The sequence below is a fragment of the Anomaloglossus baeobatrachus genome, chromosome 5, assembly GCF_048569485.1.
Source record: "Anomaloglossus baeobatrachus isolate aAnoBae1 chromosome 5, aAnoBae1.hap1, whole genome shotgun sequence".
Classification (NCBI taxonomy): domain Eukaryota; kingdom Metazoa; phylum Chordata; class Amphibia; order Anura; family Aromobatidae; genus Anomaloglossus; species Anomaloglossus baeobatrachus.
In genome coordinates this window covers 50,962,653-50,987,523 of record NC_134357.1, presented here as the reverse complement: position 1 = coordinate 50,987,523, position 24,871 = coordinate 50,962,653, and the positions used below count along the sequence as shown (strand labels likewise).

Here is a 24,871-nt window from a genome sequence, read left to right as displayed (position 1 = left end):
CTCTTAATCTAGGGTTCTATACAGACATGTGGTTAATGAGAACTGTAACCTTAAGGGGAGACACATCTAAATATTCCCATCTCTGAGAGTAACATTAATGCAGAGTGATATTCAGAGACCAGTGCAGCTGCAGGGAGGCCGTGCCCATCACATCCAATGCATCACGGAGGAAACAGAGGATGCAGAAATAGAGTTATAGATATCAGTCTGCATTATTACTATCTATCCTAATATCAACCTCTCTCTCTCCATCTCTCTCTCCATCTCTCTCTCCATCACCCTCTCCATCTCTCTCTCCATCTCTCCATCACCCTCTCCATCTCTCCATCTCTTTCTCCATCTCTCTCTCCATCTCTTTCTCCATCTCCCAATCTCTCCATCTCTCTCTCCATCTCTTTCTCCATCTCCCAACTCTCCATCTCTCTCTCCATCTCTCTCTCCATCTCTCTCTCCATCTCTCTCTCCATCTCTCCATCTCTCTCTCCATCTCTCCATCTCTCTCTCCATCTCTCTCTCCATCTCTCTCTCCATCTCTCTCTCCATCACCCTCTCCATCTCTCCATCTCTCTCTCCATCTCTCTCTCCATCTCTCTCTCCATCTCTCTCTCCATCACCCTCTCCATCTCTCCATCTCTACATCTCTTTCTCCATCTCTCCATCTCTTTCTCCATCTCTCTCTCTCCATCTCTCTCTCCATCTCTCTCTCCATCTCTCCATCACCCTCTCCATCTCTCTCTCCATCACCCTCTCCATCCCTCCATCTCTACATCTCTTTCTCCATCTCTCCATCTCTTTCTCCATCTCTCTCTCCATCTCTCTCTCCATCTCTCTCTCCATCTCTCCATCACCCTCTCCATCTCTCCATCTCTCTCTCCATCACCCTCTCCATCCCTCCATCTCTACATCTCTTTCTCCATCTCTCCATCTCTTTCTCCATCTCTCTCTCCATCTCTCTCTCCATCTCTCCATCACCCTCTCCATCTCTCCATCTCTACATCTCTTTCTCCATCTCTCTCTCCATCTCTCTCTCTCCATCTCTCTCTCCATCTCTCTCTCCATCTCTCCATCTCTCCATCTCTACATCTCTTTCTCCATCTCTCCATCTCTCTCTCTCCATCTCTCTCTCTCCATCTCTCTCTCCATCTCTCTCTCTCCATCTCTCTCTCTCCATCTCTCTCTCTCCATCTCTCTCTCTCCATCTCTCTCTCCATCTCTTTCTCCATCTCTCTCTCCATCTCTGTCTCCAACTCTCCATCTCTCTCTCCATCTCTCTCTCCATCTCTCCATCTCTCTCTCTCCATCTCTCTCTCCATCTCTCTCTCCATCTCTCTCTCCATCTCTCCATCTCTCTCTCCATCTCTCTCTCCATCTCTCTCTCCATCTCTCCATCTCTCTCTCCATCTCTCTCTCCATCTCTCTCTTCATCTCTCTCTCCATCTCTCCATCTCTCTCTCCATCTCTCTCTCCATCTCTCTCTCCATCTCTCCATCTCTCTCTCCATCTCTCTCTCCATCTCTCTCTCCATCTCTCCATCTCTCTCTCCATCTCTCTCTCCATCTCTCTCTCCATCTCTCTCTCCATCTCCCATCTCTCTCTCCATCTCTCCATCTCTCTCTCCATCTCTCCTCCATCTCTCCATCTCTCCATCTCTCTCTCTCCATCTCTCTCTCCATCTCTCCATCTCTCTCTCCATCTCTCTCTCCATCTCTCTCTCCATCTCTCTCTCCATCTCCATCTCTCCATCTCTCTCCATCTCTCTCTCCATCTCTCTCTCCATCTCTATCTCCATCTCTCCATCTCTCTCCATCTCTACATCTCTTTCTCCATCTCTCCATCTCTTTCTCCATCTCTCTCTCCATCTCTCTCTCCATCTCTCTCTCCATCTCTCCATCACCCTCTCCATCTCTCCATCTCTACATCTCTTTCTCCATCTCTCCATCTCTTTCTCCATCTCTCTCTCCATCTCTTTCTCCATCTCTCTCTCCATCTCTCTCTCCATCTCTCTCTCCATCTCTTTCTCCATCTCTCCATCTCTTTCTCCATCTCTCTCTCCATCTCTTTCTCCATCTCTCTCTCCATCTCTCTCTCCATCTCTCTCTCCATCTCTCCATCTCTCTCTCCATCTCTCCATCTCTCTCTCTCCATCTCTCTCTCCATCTCTCTCTCTCCATCTCTTTCTCCATCTCTCCATCTCTTTCTCCATCTCTCTCTCCATCTCTCTCTCCATCTCTCTCTCCATCTCTCCATCACCCTCTCCATCTCTCCATCTCTACATCTCTTTCTCCATCTCTCCATCTCTTTCTCCATCTCTCTCTCCATCTCTTTCTCCATCTCTCTCTCCATCTCTCTCTCCATCTCTCTCTCCATCTCTCTCTCCATCTCTTTCTCCATCTCTGCATCTCTTTCTCCATCTCTCTCTCCATCTCTTTCTCCATCTCTCTCTCCATCTCTCTCTCCATCTCTCTCTCCATCTCTCCATCTCTCTCTCCATCTCTCCATCTCTCCATCTCTCTCTCTCCATCTCTCTCTCCATCTCTCTCTCTCCATCTCTTTCTCCATCTCTCCATCTCTTTCTCCATCTCTCTCTCCATCTCTTTCTCCATCTCTCTCTCCATCTCTCTCTCCATCTCTCTCTCCATCTCTCTCTCCATCTCTCCATCTCTCTCTCCATCTCTCCATCTCTCCATCTCTCCATCTCTCTCTCTCCATCTCTCTCTCCATCTCTCTCTCTCCATCTCTCTCTCTCCATCTCTCTCTCCATCTCTCTCTCTCCATCTCTCTCTCCATCTCTCTCTCCATCTCTCTCTCCATCTCTCCATCTCTCCATCTCTCCATCTCTCTCTCTCCATCTCTCTCTCCATCTCTCCATCTCTCTCTCCATCTCTCCTCCATCTCTCCATCTCTCCATCTCTCTCTCTCCATCTCTCTCTCCATCTCTCCATCTCTCTCTCTCCATCTCTCTCTCCATCTCTCCATCTCTCTCTCCATCTCTCTCTCCATCTCTCCATCTCTCTCTCCATCTCTCTCTCCATCTCCATCTCTCCATCTCTCTCCATCTCTCTCTCCATCTCTCTCTCCATCTCTCTCTCCATCTCTCCATCTCTCTCCATCTCTCTCTCCATCTCTCTCTCCATCTCTCTCTCCATCTCTCCATCTCTCTCCATCTCTCTCTCCATCTCTCTCTCCATCTCTCCATCTCTCCATCTCTCCATCTCTCTCTCCATCTCTCCATCTCTCCTCCATCTCTCCATTTCTCTCTCTCCATCTCTCTCTCCATCTCTCTCTCCATCTCTCTCTCCATCTCTCTCCATCTCTCTCTCCATCTCTCTCTCTCCATCTCTCTCTCCATCTCTACATCTCTCTCTCCATCTCTCCATCTCTCTCTCTCCATCTCTCTCTCCATCTCTCTCTCTCCATCTCTCTCTCCATCTCTCTCTCCATCTCTCTCTCCATCTCTCTCCATCTCTCTCTCCATCTCTCCATCTCTCTCTCTCCATCTCTCTCTCCATCTCTCCATCTCTCTCTCCATCTCTCCATCTCTCCATCTCTCTCTCCATCTCTCCATCTCTCTCTCCATCTCTCTCTCCATCTCTCTCTCCATCTCTCCATCTCTCTCTCCATCTCCATCTCTCTCCATCTCTCTATCTCTCTCTCTCCATCTCTCTCTCCATCTCTCTCTCCATCTCTCCATCTCTCCATCTCACTCTCCATCTCTCCATCTCTCTCTCTCCATCTCTCTCTCCATCTCTCCATCTCTCTCTCCATCTCTCCATCTCTCTCTCCATCTCTCCATCTCTCCATCTCTCTCTCCATCTCTCCATCTCTCTCTCTCCATCTCTCTCTCCATCTCTCTCTCCATCTCTCCATCTCTCTCTCCATCTCTCCATCTCTCTCTCTCCATCTCTCTCTCCATCTCTCTATCTATCTCTCCATCTCTCCATCTCTCTCTCCATCTCTCTCTCTCCATCTCTCTCTCTCCATCTCTCTCTCCATCTCTCCATCTCTCTCTCCATCTCTCTCTCTCTCCATCTCTCTCTCCATCTCTCTCTCCATCTCTCCATCTCTCCATCTCTCTCTCTCCATCTCTCTCTCCATCTCTCTCTCTCCATCTCTTTCTCCATCTCTCCATCTCTTTCTCCATCTCTCTCTCCATCTCTTTCTCCATCTCTCTCTCCATCTCTCTCTCCATCTCTCTCTCCATCTCTCCATCTCTCTCTCCATCTCTCCATCTCTCCATCTCTCTCTCTCCATCTCTCTCTCCATCTCTCTCTCTCCATCTCTCTCTCTCCATCTCTCTCTCCATCTCTCTCTCTCCATCTCTCTCTCCATCTCTCTCTCCATCTCTCCATCTCTCCATCTCTCTCTCTCCATCTCTCTCTCCATCTCTCCATCTCTCTCTCCATCTCTCCTCCATCTCTCCATCTCTCCATCTCTCTCTCTCCATCTCTCTCTCCATCTCTCTCTCCATCTCTCCATCTCTCTCTCTCCATCTCTCTCTCCATCTCTCCATCTCTCTCTCCATCTCTCTCTCCATCTCTCCATCTCTCTCTCCATCTCTCTCTCCATCTCCATCTCTCCATCTCTCTCCATCTCTCTCTCCATCTCTCTCTCCATCTCTCTCTCCATCTCTCCATCTCTCTCCATCTCTCTCTCCATCTCTCTCTCCATCTCTCTCTCCATCTCTCCATCTCTCTCCATCTCTCTCTCCATCTCTCTCTCCATCTCTCCATCTCTCCATCTCTCTCTCCATCTCTCCATCTCTCCTCCATCTCTCCATTTCTCTCTCTCCATCTCTCTCTCCATCTCTCTCTCCATCTCTCTCTCCATCTCTCTCCATCTCTCTCTCCATCTCTCTCTCTCCATCTCTCTCTCCATCTCTCCATCTCTCTCTCTCCATCTCTCTCTCCATCTCTCTCTCTCCATCTCTCTCTCCATCTCTCTCTCCATCTCTCTCTCCATCTCTCTCCATCTCTCTCTCCATCTCTCCATCTCTCTCTCTCCATCTCTCTCTCCATCTCTCCATCTCTCCATCTCTCTCTCCATCTCTCCATCTCTCTCTCCATCTCTCTCTCCATCTCTCTCTCCATCTCTCCATCTCTCTCTCCATCTCCATCTCTCTCCATCTCTCTATCTCTCTCTCTCCATCTCTCTCTCCATCTCTCTCTCCATCTCTCCATCTCACTCTCCATCTCTCCATCTCTCTCTCTCCATCTCTCTCTCCATCTCTCCATCTCTCTCTCCATCTCTCCATCTCTCTCTCCATCTCTCCATCTCTCCATCTCTCTCTCCATCTCTCCATCTCTCTCTCTCCATCTCTCTCTCCATCTCTCTCTCCATCTCTCCATCTCTCTCTCCATCTCCATCTCTCTCCATCTCTCTATCTATCTCTCCATCTCTCCATCTCTCTCTCCATCTCTCTCTCTCCATCTCTCTCTCTCCATCTCTCTCTCCATCTCTCCATCTCTCTCTCCATCTCTCTCTCTCTCCATCTCTCTCTCCATCTCTCTCTCCATCTCTCCATCTCTCTCTCCATCTCTCTCTCTCTCCATCTCTCTCTCCATCTCCATCTCTCTCCATCTCTCTATCTCTCTCTCCATCTCTCTCTCCATCTCTCTATCTCTCTCTCCATCTCTCTCTCCATCTCTCCATCTCTCTCTCCATCTCTCCATCTCTCTCCATCTCTCTATCTCTCTCTCCATCTCTCTCTCCATCTCTCCATCTCTCTCTCCATCTCCATCTCTCTCCATCTCTCCATCTCTCTATCTATCTCTCCATCTCTCCATCTCTCTATCTCTCTCTCCATCTCTCTCTCCATCTCTCTCTCCATCTCTCCATCTCTCTCTCCATCTCTCCATCGTCATCTCTCCATCCATCTATCTAGCATTACATTAAAATGAATAATAATTGCAGTTACTATTCTGATTGATTTTTTTGCAGCGGGGGGGCAAACAGGGAGGTGAAGTTGGATAATTTCCTAATTTCTTGGATCCAGGGCTGATTTTGGCCTGCCCCTGTTCGGGGGGTGCACGCTCATCCTATACTTCATCCTATATAACTGCACAAATCAACGATTTTCAATGACGATCTGGTGGAACCGGCCCCATACAAGCCCAAAATTCATAATCCAAATGTGAGACCTCAAAATTAATGGCAATGTAACGGATATCTATTCTGAGAAAGCCTCTGTGACTCGGCCTTCAGAGGACATTGCTAGTAAAGCAATCACATCGGGTCCGGAGGAGTCTGGATTGTACGCACCTTATTTCTGGCTTTGATTCTTTTGTATACATAATCAGGGAAGGTTTTCCTAGGAATGAAGCGTCCAGATCCTTGGCTCACATGGAGGGTCTCATTCTCTAAGACGATTCGTCCTTGACTTATTACCAGCTCTGGCGCTCCATGACACTCCATGCCTTCAAATATATTCAGCTCCACTTCCTGATGGGGAAATAAGTGTCTGAATTTGTATATTGAATCATTATGATGTGTCATTGTGCACGATGACCACCTGAGCATCAAACGTCTAAGGCCACGTTCCCACAAGGAGCATTGGTGAGTTTTAAGGGTATGTGCACACGCTGCACACATTTTCTGCATGAAATCTGCACCTTTTGGCAGAAAAACGCATGCATTTCTGGAGCATTTTTAATCTTTTTTGTGCATATTTTTATGAAGTCAATGGATGAAAGGGCTAAAAAAAAAAAAAAGGAAAAAATGCACCAACAATTGACATGCAGATTTTTTTCTGCAGCAAATCTGCAAGGGAAAAAAAAGCAACGTGCGCACAACACTTTAGAAATCTCATAGACTTTGCCGGCTTCAGGACAGGCATGCAGAATTTGGTGCAGTTTTACCAAAAAACATCAAAATCTACATTAAAAAAATGCACAGTGTGCACATAGCCTTATTTCTGCACCTATTATATAAATTAGGTTACTTGTGGGGGTTATTGCATTTTTCACCCTTCAGTTTTTACCTATTTTTGTTATTTCACACTTTACATAAAACTGCTTTGTTTTTGATACTTCATGGTATTTGGCTTTGACGAAGCTTTACAGATATACTATGGCGTGGAATGTTGCATTTCCATACCAGAAATTATCTAAAAACACATGTGTTTTTGTTTTTTTACCTGCGGATTTTTCACATGTAATGCAAGTCTATGGAGAAAATCTGCACAGAAAACTCAACGTATTGGCAAGAGAAATTGACATGCTGTGAAATTGAAACCCGCACCGCAGGTCAGTTTACACTGAGCAAAAAAGAAGCGCAGTGGGCAGGAGATTTCTGTAAATCCCATCCACTTTGCTGGAAAGGAAGCAAAAAAAAATATGCAACATCAACAGCTCATTATGGACACAAACCCTGAGGGTAAATAATTGTGTAGTGCTGACTAAGGCTAGTTTCACATATCGGGCTTTTCGCCGGATCGCCGGATTCGGTGCACACCAGTACAGTGTGATACAGTACAATGGCATCGCGACAACTTCCAGGTCACATGTTCCGGTCACATGGCAGCATGTGACCGGAGCTTGTCGCGCTGCCATTGTACTGTATACACTGTACTGGAGTGCGCCCAATCCGGCAATACAGCGAAAACCCGAATATGTGTGAAACTAGCAGCCTAAGAGATCCTGTCGGGAAGATTTTACTAATGAAGCAAATGGTACGGCTGTATAGCTTCCAATAAAACAATAAAAATGATACCTGTCTTGTAGTAATCCAATGCACCAGCACTGAGAAATCAAGGTGCAAAGCCATATGCAAATTAGCCTGGAAGTGCATCGGGGGGCGTTTCAATGCACTCAAATTGACACACCCACAATGCACTTCCTAGTTAATCTGCATGCCGCTTCAAAGTTTGATTTCACAGTTTTTGACTCTGTATTTCAATGGAGAAAAATAAAAATTGCTCCAATGCGTACTGGCTAAAGGGCACTTTACACGCTGCGATATCGCTATCAATATCGCTAGCGAGTGTACCCGCCCCCGTTGGTTGTGTGTCATGGGCAAATCGCTGCCCGTGGCGCACAACATCGCTTACACCCGTCACACAGACTTACCTTCCCTGTGACGTCGATGTGGCCGGCGAACCACTTCCTTTCTAAGGGGGCGGTTCGTGCGGTGTCACAGCGACGTCACATGGCAGCCGTCCAATAGAAGCGGAGAGGCGGAGATGAGCAGCCGGAACATGCCACCCACTTCCTTCCTTCCTCATTGCCGGTGGACGCAGGTAAGGAGATGTTCGTCTCTCCTGCGGTGTCACACACAGCGATGTGTGCTGCCGCAGGAACGACGAACAACCAGCGGCATGCACCACCACCGATATTATGAAAAGGGGCGACGTGTCCACGATCAACGATTTTTGACGTTTTTACGATCGTTGATCGTCACTCCTAGGTGTCACATGCTGTGATGTCGCTAACGATACCAGATATGCGTCACTAATGACGTGACCCCGACAATATATCGTTAGCGATGTCGCAGCGTGTAAAGCACCCTTTAATGTTAGCCAAACTGAGCCTTTGTGGGACTGGTCTGTATGCTTTCAGTGTATAGGTGTACACCCTGATCACTCTCAGACATGATGTCCACTGTTAGGTCATGTTCACACTCTAGACCCCCCGAGGAAGCATGCCCGAAACGTGCATAGGGGTCACAGCAGTGCCATAGACTGACTCAGATTATTTATGGGTGAGTGTACTAAACATTGTCTGCATTTACTTTGCTATAGAGTAGTTAGATCTACCTGACTTTACTATGTGTATACACATCCCATTAGACACATGACTCCTTCTCTATGGACTTTTGGTACTTGGCACTATAGTCTGTTTGTAGTTTTGCACCATGCACTTTTTTTTTTATCAATATGGTACTGTCTTTGTCTGTTTGCATTTATGTCTAATAAAATTGATATTAATTTTTTCAATTTTGGTAGTGATTTATATGGCTCCATATTGTTATAAGGTTAAATTTTGTGGAGGAGCTTTTTACAGCTACATTAGTAAATATATTACTCCTTATTCCCAGCTCTCACTGGAGGCTGCTGGGAAACTTCTCATAGGTTTTCAGATGTGGTTTCTATTCACTTAACAGACTATATCACTTTGGCAGGAGAGCCGGTGAATAGATGCCAATTATATATTTCCGCTGTTAATTCTGATCTTCCAGGTTAATGAGTAACAATCCCTATTCTATAATGACTGTATTTAGGGTTTCCTACATTTCTGACCAATAAAACTTAAAATATAGAATAAAAAAAAGAAAATCAAATTCTGATTCTAGGCAGGATTTTTTTTTTTTACCATATCTCATATCAAATTATACAGAGCTGAGCTGCAATTACACACATTGACCACAGAGTGGTGCTGTTCATGGGGAAAAAAATATTTTGTTTGTCCCACAATCCGTTTTGTGGCCAACTAGCAATAAAATGACCGAACACAGCTACATATAAAAAAGATAGAAGTATATAACGCGATCTATTTACCAGATTATGGGTCTTTGCTGAAATGATTTTAACAGTTTTGGGATTCCAGATAACTAGGTCAGCGTCTGAGCCGGTGGCAATCCTTCCCTTCCGAGGATACAAGTTGAAAATCTTGGCTGCATTTGTGCTGGTGACGGCAACAAACTCATTCTCATCCATCTTCCCCGGAGTCTGAAATTAGGATGAAATCTGGAAGTAAAAATCAGTCTAATAGAAGCCTTTATATATCCGGTCACACCAGTCACCCTCCAACTTGTATTGCTGGCCATATGGTAACATTTTGGAGGTATTTATTTCTGTTTCTTTTGTTTTTTAAAGTTATTCTTAGTCCCCCTTCACACGTCAGTGATTCTGGTATGTAACACTTTTTATACGTTCAAGAATCACGGACATACGCAGACCCATTATAATCAATGGGTCTGCGCACACATCAGTGATTTCTCACTGACCGTGTTTCCGTGCGGCGTACATGTGTGTCCGTGATTGCCGCATAGAGATAAATCCGTTTTTTGTGGCATCACTGATGTCCCATGGACCACACTATGGTGTAAATCCATGAAACACGTACCAGAAAAAACACGTACATTTAAAATAAAAAGCTTTTTATACTCACCCGTCTCCAGCAACGCTGTCTCCAGACGCTGCTGTCTCCTGCTTCCTGTCCGGCTAATTATTCTCATGAATATGCAGTTATGCACTGCACATCTGACCCGGAAGTAGCTGCAGAGGGGAGACAGCGGCGGCCGGAAACAGGAGAGCTAGAGATTCAGCACCACGGACAGCAAAAGCTGTAAATTTGGAGTACCTGATCTGCATGTGGTATCGCTGATCACTAATCACAGATAGCACATGGAGAACACATGTGCCATGAAATCATGGCACGCAGAGGGACATATACATTTTTAACATGTCAGTATAAAACGTCTGTGTTTTTCACTGACGTGTGAAAGGCCTTAGGCTAGGGACCCACTTTGCGTTTTTACCTGCGTTTCAGGTGCTTTTTAGGTCCGTTTTGGGAAGCACCTTATTCATGCCAAAAGGCATGCGTTTTGATTTCCCAGCAAAGTCTATGGAAAAAGGTGATTTCTAGACCCCACTTTGCGTTTTGAAACGCTGCGTTTAATTTGCATATTTTGTGGCATAAACCATGCGTTCCAAGAAACAGCATGTCAGTTGTTTTTGCCATTTTGGGTGCGTTTTGCTAACATTGAAGTCAATGAGAAATGGCAAAAACCAAAAATCCTGCAAATTCCTGCGTTTTACCTGCTTTTTCAGTGCAGTGTGTTTTGGACTTCACACACATAATCCGACAATTAAAAATAACACATTTATGAAATTATTGCTATTTTTCCATTAAATATCATATTAACGCTATAATTTCATTTAATTAATCTATTTCAATGATTTTTCCTATAAATATAGATTTGTTTCTTTTTTTCCAATTTTTTCATTGAGTTTGACTATTTAAACTTTATTTAGCAGTGTCTTGATGTTCAAAACACATCTATCAAAACGCAGGTGGAAACGCAGGTAAAAAGCGCTGAAAACGCATCTAAAACGCGGTAAATACGCATGCGTTTTCAGCATTAAATTTCAGAAAAGGGCAACTTTGGTCAAATCAATTAAGGGAAAAACGTGCGTTCTAAACTGCAAGTAGGAGAACGCAAAGTGGGGCCCTAGCCTTACAGGGATTTTTGTAGCAATTATGGTAGTCTCATCAGGTCAAAGACTTCTATTTAATAATGGATGCAGTTTGCTAGGTGAAATCTGGTGACAGATCAGCTTTCAGTGTTGATGGGATGACAGATACTAGACAGACACTTGAAATTACACAAAAAGGGGTGTTCTTCATGGAATTGCGTATATATCGGATGTGTTCTGTTAAGGCGGCGTTACACGCTACGATTTATCTGCCCATATGTTGTCGGGGTCACGGATTCCGTGACGCACATCCGGCATCGTTAGCGACGTCGTTGCATGTGACACCTACGTGCGACTCTGAACGATCGCAAATAGGTTGATCGTTGACACGTCGTTCACTTTCAAAATATTGTTGGTCGTTTGGAACGCAGCAGACATATTGGTACGTTTGACACCCTGCCAACGACGAACAACATCCACACGACCAACCCCTTGGTCAAACAATATATCACTGAACGATTTTGCGTCGCTTGTAAGATCGTTATGTGTGACCGCTAATAAATGACCTATGAGCGATCTCGGCAAATCATAACTTCGATCTGGGCGTGTCACATCGCTAATGAGATCGTCAGATAAATCGTAGCGTGTAAAGCGGCCTTTAGTCAGTAATGTTGTTTAGATGATTTTTCTCCCAGACCGACCGTCTATGAGAAAAGACTGCAGCATGCGCTGCACTGCATGGTGGCTCAGTGGTTAACACTGCATGGTGGCTCAGTGGTTAGCACTTTATGGTGGCTCAGTGGCTAGCAGAACTAGTGTCGAGCAAGTAGTTAACTTGTAAGCAGTTAGTTCGTACTCGCTATGCTGTTAGTGAGTACTGTCCGCTACTTGCATATTCGTTACAAGTAGCGGGCGTAATGTAAGTCAACGGGAAATACTCACTGAGTAGTGAGTAACCCGAAAGCTGTACTATTTGCTACTCGCACGAAAAGTATCCCTGTATTGTGGTTTAGAGGTTAGCACTGAATGGTGGTTCAGTGGTTAGCACTGCACGGTGGCTCAGAGGTTAGCACTGTATAGTTGCTCAGTGGTTAGCACTGCACAGTGGCTCAGTGGTTAGCACTGTATAGTTGCTCAGTGGTTAGCACTGCACAGTGGATCAGTGGTTAGCACCGCATGGTGGCTCAGTGGTTAGCATTGTTTAGTTGCTGTGTGGTTAGCACTGCATGGTGGCTCAGTGGTTAGCACTGTGGCTTTACAGCGCTGGGGTCCTGGATTCAAATCCCAGCATGGACAACATCTGCAAGGAGTTTGTATGTTCTCCCTGTGTTTGTGTGGGTTTCCTCCGGGTTCTCCGCTTTCTTCCCACACTCCAAAAATATAGTGATAGGGAATTTAAACTATGAGCCCCAATGGGGACAGTGATTATAATGTCTGTATAAACTGCAGAATATATTGATGTTACATAAGAAGAGCATAATATACAAGCAATGCATAATAACAATAACATTAGAGGGGTCTGTCTTTAGCTCCTCTATATTGATGCCTCTGCTGAGTGTCACAAGCTGCAGAAAGTCCCCAGTCCCTGTATGACTGATGGAATGTCAGATATTATAAATATGGAAATGACTGCCATGTATGAAGAATACATTTGCCTATCTCTATATGTGCATTGTATCCTTACCACACATTTCTCCCATATAATGGACATTCTTTCTTCGATTCCATTCGTTCCCTCGGGTATTAATGTGAAGTTATCCTTCCCTACGGCTTTCTGTGCTGTGGTGAAGGTGCAGTGCGCGCTGCCGGATACCTGAAGATCTGAACTGCAGGGAAACAGGCAAAAAAATATCATTTAGTTCTGTGAACAATGGGTTAAAAAAAAATTAAAAGTCCCAATATTTTTATAAATTCGGTGATTTATAAGGTTTTAGAGCATATTATAGCAATAGTATATTATTATACACAGCAAATACCTGCTGTCAGGTTAAATTAAACTTAGGGTCTGTTCACACTGAGTTTTGTTGCTGAATTTTTGGATATTCTCCATTCTAAACTTGTGGTTTTTGAACTTCTGTTGTTTTTTTGGAGAGTTTCTGCTACAAAAATGAAGCAACAAAACTCAGTGTGAACTCACTCATAAACGGATTTTCCATCCATAAGAATTTACCTTCACATAATACAAAAGCAATCTTTCACTTTCTACTATTTTGACCAATTTGATAAAGCTAAAATCTGCGGACGATGAGCGAATATCAGGGACCTTGTTCTAATTTAGAATTCCCAAATAGGATATACGGTAATAAAAAAAAAATTGTAAACCAGAATTCAAGGTAGCAATTCGTTTTCATTGATGTAGTATACAGTGTGTCCACCTATATCCTGTCCACCGCCATTAACTTGAGAACGGCGGCAGCTATAGGCATAGAAGTGGTGTCTAGGTATAGTAAAGTATCATTGCGCTACGCAATGAAACCACCTATAGCGCCACCTGGTGAAAAAGCATTTTTATCTTGCAAGCGGAACGAGACTCTTATATACAGCATGTTAGAATACTCTATATAAGGCCTCACTGGTGGTGGCCGCAGCTTATAGTTGCCAAATCTGCTGACAGGTTCCCTTTAAAGAGCACCAACCACCAGGATTTTCCCATATAAAGTAAAGCCAGTGCTATACTGGCACTCTCATGCTGATTCTATATATACATTTAGTAGTGAGATCGGATGTATACTTTCTGAAATACATGCAAATACAGTTTGGAAAGGCAGTTATTTGATTGATAGGTGCAACGGAATATCTAATAGGTGTGTCAGGTTTTGCTAGTTATTACCGCCCCTGTCTGCTGACTATTCTTCCTCTCTTTGTCCTTCCTCCCCCTATATTAACAGAGACAAGGGGAGGAAGGACAGGCAGCAGACAGGGGCGGGAATAACTAGCAAAACCCAACCCACCTATTAGATATTCTACAGAACCTATCAATCAAATAACAGCTCATTGTATATACTTTACTTGCCTGTATTTCAGAAACTATACATCCGATCTCACAACTAAAGGTATGCATAGAATCAGCATGATAGTGCCAGTATAGCACTGGATTTAGTTTATATAGGAAAATCCTGGTGGTTTGTCCTCTTTAAGAGAACATTGTGCTTTACTACTATGGGGATAAAACACCCTTTATTAAGGTGAAATTCTCCCACTATATATACAGATATTGACTACTCAGAAGAGACCTTCTGGCTTCATTCTCTGAATAAATTCTTTGTCTCTGAAGCGGTGCATTAAGGCGGGCTTTACACGTTGCGACATCGCTAGCAATTGCTAGCGATGTCCAGTGCGATAGCACCCGCCGGCAATGAGGAAGGAAGGAGGTGGGCGGCATGTTCCGGCCGCTCATCTCCTCCCCTCCTCTTCTATTGGACGGCCGTTTTGTGACTTGTCTGTGACGCTGAACGCACCTCCCCCTTGAAGGAGTGATTGTTCGCCGGTCACAGCGACGTCGCTGAGCAGGTAAGTGCGTCTGACGCTGCTGTAGCGATAATGTTCGCTACGGCAGCGATCACCACATATCGCACCAACGACGGGGGCGGGTGCTATTGCTCGTGACATCACTAGCAATCGGTAGCAATATCGCAGCGTGTAAAGCACCCAATAGTCTTTAAGGCTAAGTTCACATGTCCTGTAGTCATCTGTTAGGGGTACTTTACATGTTGCGACATCGGTAGCATCGGCTAGCGATGTCCAGCGCGATAGTACACGCCCCCGTCGCACATGCGATATGTGTTGATTGCTGCCGTAGCGAACATTATCGCTACAGCAGCGTCACACGCACTTACCTGGTCGGCGACGTCGCTGTGATTGCCGAACAATCCCTCCTTCAAGGGGGAGGTGCGTTCGGTGTCTGTGCTCGTTCATCGTCGCACCGAGGATTTACACGTTGCGATGTCGTTACCAGCGCCGGATTTGCGTCACTAACGACGTGACCCCGACGATATATCGGTAGCGATGTCGCAACGTGTAAAGCCCCCCTAAGTCTATTGTAAAATATCCATATAGTGCAGCTGTCGTGGACCCTGTCTCCACCCATCTGTAATTTCTGCTTCTCTTCCACTCTATCAGTTGCATTAACCTTCGCTATGAGTTCTGCTTTACCATGTAGCACCTCGAAATCAGCACGTAGACACGGCTCTCGGCTACAGAAGGCAGCTAAAAAGAGCAATTGTCATTATCAGGATGGAAAAAAAATTGCATTTGCTGTTTTAAGTAATTTGTATTAATTAATTAATTAATTAAGTATGTATCATTCAAGAGGCACTATTCTAATTTTATTCATAGATTTTAATGAATAACTAAACTTCTTTTTTATTTCTGCGTTTAATTATTTTTTAGGTATTACAAAGTTATGATTCTTTTTAATATACTTCAATGTCTTATTTTGTTTCCTTCACTAACAAATAATATGCTGCAGTATTTCTCAATGCCCAGTTCATGCACCTTTATAAGCTCTTTTTAACTGCTACTCAGCAATAAACACTTGTCATGGGTTTGTCACAGCTTGATAAAATCTCAGGAGGATCTGAGATCAGAAGATCATATAGCGTGTTGTTGATTGCAGATCCACTTTAGTGCCTGCTCGTCATTTACCCTAAGGCTATGTCCGCACACAGCGTTTTTTTGACGCTACGTTTTTGTGTGTTTTTGGCAGCAAAAAATACACAAAAATTCAAAAAAACGCACCCGCGTCAAAAACGCATGTGTTTTAACCGCGTTTCGGTGCGTTTTTGGCTGCGTTTTGCTGTGTTTTTGATCTTTGCTTTTTGCTGCGTTTTTTCAATGCATTGCATGGGTGAAAAACGCAGTAAAACACAGTAAAACGCAGGACAGAATTGACATGTCTATTTTTTTTTTAGCTCAAAAACGCAGCAAAAAAAAAAAAAAGGTGTGTGCGGACAGCAAAAATGAAAAGTCATAGACTTTGCTGGGGAAGCAAAGTCATGCAGTTTTGAGCCCAAAACCGCACCCGAAAAATGCGCTAAAACGTCGCGAAAAATGCTCAGTGCGCACATAGCCTAAGTTGGAGCATATTTAATTCCTTCCGGTATTGTAGAGGTTTAGGTCCATTTCTATCCTGCAGTGATATAATATGTAGTTGTAATATTTTCTGCAGCCACTGCCTTCTGCTATAAGTATCCACTCCTCATTCCTTCCTATGCTGGCTATAGCTCATACCTATGCTGTCTACTTGGAAGGAGCCAGTCTCTGGAGAAAGCTGAGATGTCGATTTAATTGCAGCTGAGAAGTTCCTGCTATGTTATTTGTTGTATTTGTTCTTGAGTGTTATTTGTTGTGTCTTTCCTCACCTGCTTGTCTTTGCTACCTCATGTTGTCTTACTGCAGTGGCAAGACTAGTGTCTCGCTGGCCTTAACTAGTCAGGTTGAGTTCAGGGCCAGCAAGGGCCTAGGCACGTGATCGGCATATGGAGGGAAAGACCGTTTTAGGGACGTTAGGGAGTGCAGTAATCAGCCTCAAGTGAGTGGTAGGTGGTGACCTCGCTCCTCTCTACTTAGCCTTCTGTTGTATTGTTACCCTGGTGTACTCCCTGTGTTATGCCGCTTGTCCTCTCATACCTTGCGCAACAGGTGTAGTCATATCATGACAACACTATACAGTGTGTCCACCCATATCCTGTCCACCGCCATTAACTTGAGAACTGACTGACGGCCAGATCCTGGGAAGGTGGCGTACAGAAGGAAAATATCCACCCCACCAATGTCTAAAACCTCCTCCTCCTCCACATGAGAGAAGTCTGCAGGAGCCTCTATCAGATGGTGTTTATCTACATGTCCTCTTACAACCACCCAAACTTCTATGTGATTCACATGAATATATAAAGATAAAAGCTTGAAATCTCTTCCATTGGAATACATGTACACTAATTCCTTCCAGCCAAAGGAAATCTAACCTGCTTCTAGACTTCATCCTCTGGAACATCTTGTATCATAAACTATTCTTGGTGGTACTCCTTCCATCCTGCTCCATTATTTTCTTTTCTTCTGAAACAGCCCTCTTGTGGAGCGACTATTCAGTTAGGTCCAGAAATATTTGGACAGTGACACAAGTTTTGTTATTTTAGCTGTTTACAAAAACATGTTCAGAAATACAATTATATTTATAAAATGGGCTGAAAGTGCACACTCCCAGCTGCAATATGAGAGTTTTCACATCCAAATCGGAGAAAGGGTTTAGGAATCATAGCTCTGTAATGCATAGCCTCCTCTTTTTCAAGGGACCAAAAGTAATTGGACAAGGGACTCTAAGGGCTGCAATTAACTCTGAAGGCGTCTCCCTCGTTAACCTGTAATCAATAAAGTAGTTAAAAGGTCTGGGGTTGATTACAGGTGTGTGGTTTTGCATTTGGAAGCTGTTGCTGTGACCAGACAACATGCGGTCTAAGGAACTCTCAATTGAGGTGAAGCAGAACATCCTGAGGCTGAAAAAAAAGAAAAAATCCATCAGAGAGATAGCAGACATGCTTGGAGTAGCAAAATCAACAGTCGGGTACATTCTGAGAAAAAAGGAATTGACTGGTGAGCTTGGGAACTCAAAAAGGCCTGGGCGTCCACGGATGACAACAGTGGTGGATGATCGCCGCATACTTTCTTTGGTGAAGAAGAACCCGTTCACAACATCAACTGAAGTCCAGAACACTCTCAGTGAAGTAGGTGTATCTGTCTCTAAGTCAACAGTAAAGAGAAGACTCCATGAAAGTAAATACAAAGGGTTCACATCTAGATGCAAACCATGCATCAATTCCAAAAATAGACAGGCCAGAGTTAAATTTGCTGAAAAACACCTCATGAAGCCAGCTCAGTTCTGGAAAAGTATTCTATGGACAGATGAGACAAAGATCAACCTGTACCAGAATGATGGGAAGAAAAAAGTTTGGAGAAGAAAGGGAACGGCACATGATCCAAGGCACACCACATCCTCTGTAAAACATGGTGGAGGTAACGTGATGGCATGGGCATGCATGGCTTTCAATGGCACTGGGTCACTTGTGTTTATTGATGACATAACAGCAGACAAGAGTAGCCGGATGAATTCTGAAGTGTACCGGGATATACTTTCAGCCCAGATTCAGCCAAATGCCGGAAAGTTGATCGGACGGTGCTTCATAGTACAGATGGACAATGACCCCAAACATACAGCCAAAGCTACCCAGGAGTTCATGAGTGCAAAAAAGTGGAACATTCTGCAATGGCCAAGTCAATCACCAGATCTTAACCCAATTGAGCATGCATTTCACTTGCTCAAATCCAGACTTAAGACGGAAAGACCCACAAACAAGCAAGACCTAAAGGCTGCGGCTGTAAAGGCCTGGCAAAGCATTAAGAAGGAGGAAACCCAGCGTTTGGTGATGTCCATGGGTTCCAGACATAAGGCAGTGATTGCCTCCAAAGGATTCGCAACAAAATATTGAAAATAAAAATATTTTGTTTGGGTTTGGTTTATTTGTCCAATTACTTTTGACCTCCTAAAATGTGGAGTGTTTGTAAAGAAATGTGTACAATTCCTACAATTTCTATCAGATATTTTTGTTCAAACCTTCAAATTAAACGTTACAATCTGCACTTGAATTTTGTTGTAGAGGTTTCATTTCAAATCCAATGTGGTGGCATGCAGAGGCCAACTCGCAAAAATTGTGTCACTGTCCAAATATTTCTGGACCTAACTGTACGTGATAAAGGCCGTTGGGCCGAAACGTCCACTATCTTTTGTCGCCATCAAATAAATAATCACTTTTTTGCAAAGAAAAAAACTTTTTGTCTTCATTTTATCAACAAGAGAGTGCAGTATCTATTATATAATACGTTCTGGGACTATTGACCCCACACTAGCACCTCTAATGAAACCATACTCTAGCTGAGTGCACACCAATACCCTATAACTCTATTAATTTGAGAACAGCATTTCTGTATGCAAGGTGTCGATTCGTATTGAATTGATGATGCCCTACAATTTTTTAATTCACTTTTTTTCTCTATCTCGTTCCGTTTTTGAGATAAAAATGCTAACTCCGTTGTTTTCCACCAGGTGGCGCTATAGGTGGTTTCATTGCGTAGCGCATGGCTACTTTACTATACCTAGACTCCACTTCTATGCCTATAGCTGCCGCCGTTCTCAAGTTAATGGCGGTGGACAGGATATGGGTGGACACACTGTATTAAAAATATCAAAGTAGGAGAATTCCTCTGTTTGAGTACTGGGATGAGGAGCAAGAAGGCTCAGACAGGAAAAGTCCTGTACACTGACTGTTTGAATACAGTGTACACAGATTGCTGAGCAGCAGTTGAAAGCAGCTTCTAAAGGAGCATCAACTGACCATATGAAACAGCACTGAAGCATAGCAAGAGAAGGAAGAAAAATATAGTAATTAAGTTTTTTACAAATATGAATAGTTTTGAAACGCCTGGGGGATTGTAAAAGAAAAAAAATTAGGTACCATGACAGTAAAGAGCTGAGATACTCAGCAGTCGTAGGGTCTGAACTAATAGGCGGCGATGTGACGAAAGCTGCAGCTTTTGCCCAGTTTTTGCTCCAGTAGTGGGAGCCGTCGGTGCCCAAAGCGGCTGTTATAGTCTCTCCATACACCACTGTACCTGTAAAAACAGAAAAAGAGAACACATCTCAACAAAAATATAACTATTGTGTACACACGGCAAGAATTCACCGATATCTCACCTCTCCATATGTTTTTCAACTAGCATAATTCCACCTTGGATCAAATGAAAGGCTTTGATTGACAGGACCCCACTCGGATTTGGGTATCTGTTGTCCAGTGAAAGCGGATGATTGCTTTGGACAATCTTTTTGGTAAAGGGGTCAGAAACCAGGAACCCCACCGATCAAATGTAATCGCTGCAGGAACCTGGCCACAGGTGTTCGCCTTCCCTGTAGCACCCCTATAGGGTAAATAAAGCATTACACTGTGCCCATTCAAATCTGTAATTCTGGTGTCCCTGCACTGTTCTGCCTCTCCCCTTCAGAAAGGATACTAACATACTCATCGTTGCAGCCAGATTGCGCTCTCTACAGTGCTCCTCTGCTCCCGAGGCCTGTACATATCCACACAAGTCTCCTGGGAGTTCACTTAGGGTGCGCACCTTCCTTGCTCTTAAAGGGCCAGCACACTATTACCTGGAAGTGACTCTCAGTCTATGGCCCCCTTCACACGTCCGTGAAAATCACGCACGTGACAAGGGTGCGTGTTGCCCTCCGTGTGCCATGTTTATGGCACTATGTGTGTTCGGAGAACGAGAACTTTCAACTCACCTGTCCCTGGCGTCGCTGTCCATGGTGCTGATGTTCGGTTTTCCCGCTGCTGCTGCTTCTGCCGCAGTGAAGTGAATATTAAATGAGCATAATAAGCGGCGGTCGGAAGCAAGTGACAGCAGCGGCAGAAACAGCAGGGCAGGAGAAGGTGAGTAATGTTTTGTTATTTTTTTCTCTGACAAGTGAGTTTTCTCCGGCGCGTGTCACACGGGACCGCATCCACACTACATCCGTGTGGTACGTGTGCGGGCCGTGTGACACCCGTGCTGCCGGAGGAGCACGGACATGCATCCGTGTGCAGCACACGGGCTCACGTCTGCTCCACACAGAGGCACGGGCCAATGGCTGCACACGTGCGTGCACATAAACCCATTGATTTTAATGGGTTTACCTGTGCCCGTGTCTCCGGTACATGCGGGCACGGACCTAACACGTACCGGAGACACGTGCGTGTGAAAGGGGCCTATGGCTGAGAAGTACTGCCTATTTAAGGCATCCTCCTACTAGGGAAGGTGCCTGAGCATTTTTTTTTTCTTTTTGGTATAGATTTTTCATACTTTTAGTTTAATATGTTATGTACCGTACTTTTTCCTTACATGATTTTACAATCCTGTCAATCTGTTTGTTGAATTGAATTATTTACTGTGATATATTTTCTTGAAAATTTTTCATAAAAAAGGAAGGTTTCTAATTAATCAAATTGATGCACTTGAACTTGGATACTTAGTTGATTGAATATGCAGATTGAATGGGTGGTTTCATGACTAATTTGCTTGTTACTACTTTTTGTATATATATATATGTGGATATAGTTTAAGGCTAGATGTTTGAAAAAGGCACATTAGCCAAAAATGCGTTCTTTTCTTTGCTTGTATCCTGAATAATTATGGAATAAATCCATGATAATCGTTCAATAACTTGAAGGGCTGATCCTTTATATATATATATATATATATATATATATATATATATATGAATATATATAATACAAACCAAAAGTTTAGATACACCTTCTCATTCAAAGAGTTTTCTTGTTTTCTTTATTTTCATGACTCTGAAATTGTAGATTCACTTTGAAGGCATCAAAACTATGAATTACCACATGTGGAATGAAATACTTGACAAAAAAGTGTGAAACAACCGAAAATATGTCTTATATTCTAGGTTCTTCAAAGTAGCCACCTTTTGCTTTGATTACTGCTTTGCACACTCTTGGCATTCTCTTGATGAGCTTCAAGAGGTAGTCACCGGAAATGGTTTTCACTTCACAGGTGTGCCCTGTCAGGTTTAAAAAGTGGGATTTCTTGCCTTATAAATGGGGTTGGAACCATCAGTTGTGTTCTGCAGAAGTCTGGTGGATACACAGCTGATAGTCCTACTGAATAGACTGTTAGAATTTGTATTATGGCAAGAAAAAAGCAGCTAAGTAAAGAAAAACGAGTGGCCATCATTACTTTAAGAAATGAAGGTCAGTCAGTCCGAAAAATTGGGAAAACTTTGAAAGTGTCCCCAAGTGCAGTGGCAAAAACCATCAAACGCTACAAAGAAACTGGCTCACATGAGGACCGCCCCAGAAAAGGAAGACCAAGAGTCACCTCTGCTGCGGAGGATAAGTTTATCCGAGTGACCAGCCCCAGAAATCGCAGCTCCGATTAGAGACCAGGTCAATGCCACACAGAGTTCTACAAGCAGACACATCTCTAGAACAACTGTTAACAGGAGACTTTGTGCAGCAGGCCTTCATGGTAAAATAGCTGCTAGGAAACCACTGCTAAGGACAGGCAACAAGCAGAAGAGACTTGTTTGGACTAAAGAACACAAGGAATGGACATTAGACCAGTGGAAATCTGTGCTTTGGTCTGAGGAGTTCAAATTTCAGATCTTTGGATCCAACCACCGTGTCTTTGTGCGACTCAGAAAAGGTGAACGGATGGACTCTACATGCCTGGTTCCCACCGTGAAGCATGGAGGAGGAGGTGTGAAGGTGTGGGGGTGCATTGCTGGTGACACTGTTGGGGATTTATTCAAAATTGAAAGCATACTGAACCAGCATGCCTACCACAGAATCTTGCAGCAACATGCTATTCCATCCGGTTTGCGTTTAGTTGGACCATCATTTAATTTTTCAACAGGACAATGACCCCAAACACACCTCCAGGCTGCGTAAGGGCTATTTGACTAAGAAGGAGAGTGATGGGATGCTATGCCAGATGACCTGGTCTCCACAGTCACCAGACCTGAACCCAATTGAGATGGTTTGGGGTGAGCTGGACCGCAGAATGAAGGCAAAAGGGCCAACAAGTGCTAAACATCTCTGGGAACTCCTTCAAGTCTGTTGGAAGACCATTTCCGGTGAATGCCAAGAGTGTGGAAAGCAGTAATCAAAGCAAAAGGTGGCTACTTTGAAGAACCTAGAATATAAGACATATGATCAGTTGTTTCACACTTTTTTGTTAAGTATTTCATTCCACATGTCCTAATTCATATTTTTGATGCCTTCAATGTGAATCTACAATTTTCAGAGTCATGAAAATAAAGAAAACTCTTTGAATGAGAAGGTGTGTCCAAACTTTTGGTCTGTACTAATATATATATATTATATTATATTATATATATATATAATGTGAGGTAGCGGCGTTGCTTGGGCAAAAACATGAGGCAGCAGCGTGTTCACACCAACAGTCTATTTATTGTTGCAGCATAAATAGATCCAAATTCCCACAATCAAAGTCTCTTCCGGATAACAGCCGGTGCATATAGACAAATCCTTGGTATAAAAAGTCTTGTTACCTTAGGACCCCGTTAACCGCAGGGATCTGTGTAAGGTTCTCCTAGGCTCACACTCTTGGCCTGTGTTCACTCCACACAGAGCCAGCCCAGCTCACACAGCATGTGGTAGCTTCACCAAGCCTGGCTCTCAACTGAGACACACCCTGATGTGCTCTGCAAGATTTAAACTAAAATCATGGACATGAGGATTGCTACAAAACCTGGACTGGGAGGAGGGATCTGTCTCCCTGTTATCCTTTGTGCTATACTCCCCGTAATAGCTATAGCAAACTCAGAGGGTTTCCAGACACATTCTGGGGGACACATAGCGGTCTTCAAATATTACCCCTGTCACTGCCTCACATACCCCCCCCCCCCCCAGTTCAAACGGGCGGGGTTGAACATACGCCAACATACAGGGGGCCCTGGAGAGGGCATCCGCATTTCCCTGCAACCTACCAGCCCGGTGTTCCACAGAAAAGTGAAAGTTCTGCAAGGAGAGAAACCACCTGGTGACTCTAGCATTTCTCTCCTTAGCATTCCTCATCCAGACCAAAGGGGAGTGGTCTGTCACCAGGCGAAAGTGTCGCCCCAGCAGGTAGTAGCGGAGGGATTCCAGAGCCCATTTTATGGCCAGGCACTCCTTCTCCACTATGCTATAGTTCTTCTCTGCCGTGGTGAGTTTTTTTACTCAAATAAAGGTGATCGGGTGCTCTTCTCCATCTACCTCCTGGGACAGAACTGCACCCAGACCCACCTCAGAGGCATCTGCCTGTACTATAAACTCCTTTTGAAAGTCAGGGTTGACAAGGACAGGCTGACCACATAGGACTACCTTTAGCACCTGAAAGGCTTCCTCTGCTTGTGTATTCCAGTGGACCATGACCGACTTCTTCCCTTTAAAGAGATCGGTCAAAGGCGCCGACCTTCCAGCAAAATTGGGTATGAATCGTCGGTAATACCCCATTATACCCAGAAAGGCTCTTACCTGTTTTGTGGTAAGGGGACGAGGCCAGTTTTGAATGGCTTCGATTTTGTTTACTTGTGGCTTGATAACCCCTTGGCCTATCACATACCCCAAGTAACGGGCTTCTTTGAGACCCATAGCACATTTGTGTGGATTCGCCGTCAGACCAGCAGCTCTGAGCGAATCCACTACCGCTTGTACCTGAGATAGGTGGGTGCTCCAGTCACTGCTATAGATGATGATGTCATCCAAATATGCGGAGGCATATGGTTGATGGGGTGCTAACACTATGTCCATTAATCTCTGAAACATGGCCGGAGCCCCATGTAAACCAAATGGCAAGACGACATAGTGATAGAGCCCCCCTGGCGTAACAAAAGCGGTCTTTTCTTTTGCCGCCTCTGTCAGCGGCACCTGCCAGTAACCTTTAGTGAGATCGAGAGTCGTGAAGTATTGGGCCCGTCCCAGTCTCTCTATCAGCTCGTCGACCCTGGGCATGGGATACATATCAAATTTCGAAACCTCATTTAACTTTCGGAAGTCATTACAGAATCTTAAAGAACAGTCTGGTTTCGGGATCAGCACAATGGGACTGGCCCATTCGCTCATGGATTTTTCAATAACCCCTAGTTGGAGCATCTTTTTTACCTCCTCCGCAATGGCTTGCCTA

General features: G+C 44.3%; 1 protein-coding gene across 1 annotated transcript in view; it reads right to left on the bottom strand.

Annotated features, from left to right (window-relative positions):
* The window catches only part of DPYSL4 (dihydropyrimidinase like 4), a 70,799-nt gene that overhangs the window by 14,980 nt on the left and 30,948 nt on the right, over positions 1-24,871 (bottom strand). Inside the window, 4 exon segments of the mRNA XM_075348492.1 lie at positions 6,259-6,438; positions 9,491-9,661; positions 12,816-12,957; positions 19,636-19,792. Coding sequence (XP_075204607.1) covers positions 6,259-6,438; positions 9,491-9,661; positions 12,816-12,957; positions 19,636-19,792 — 650 coding nt within the window.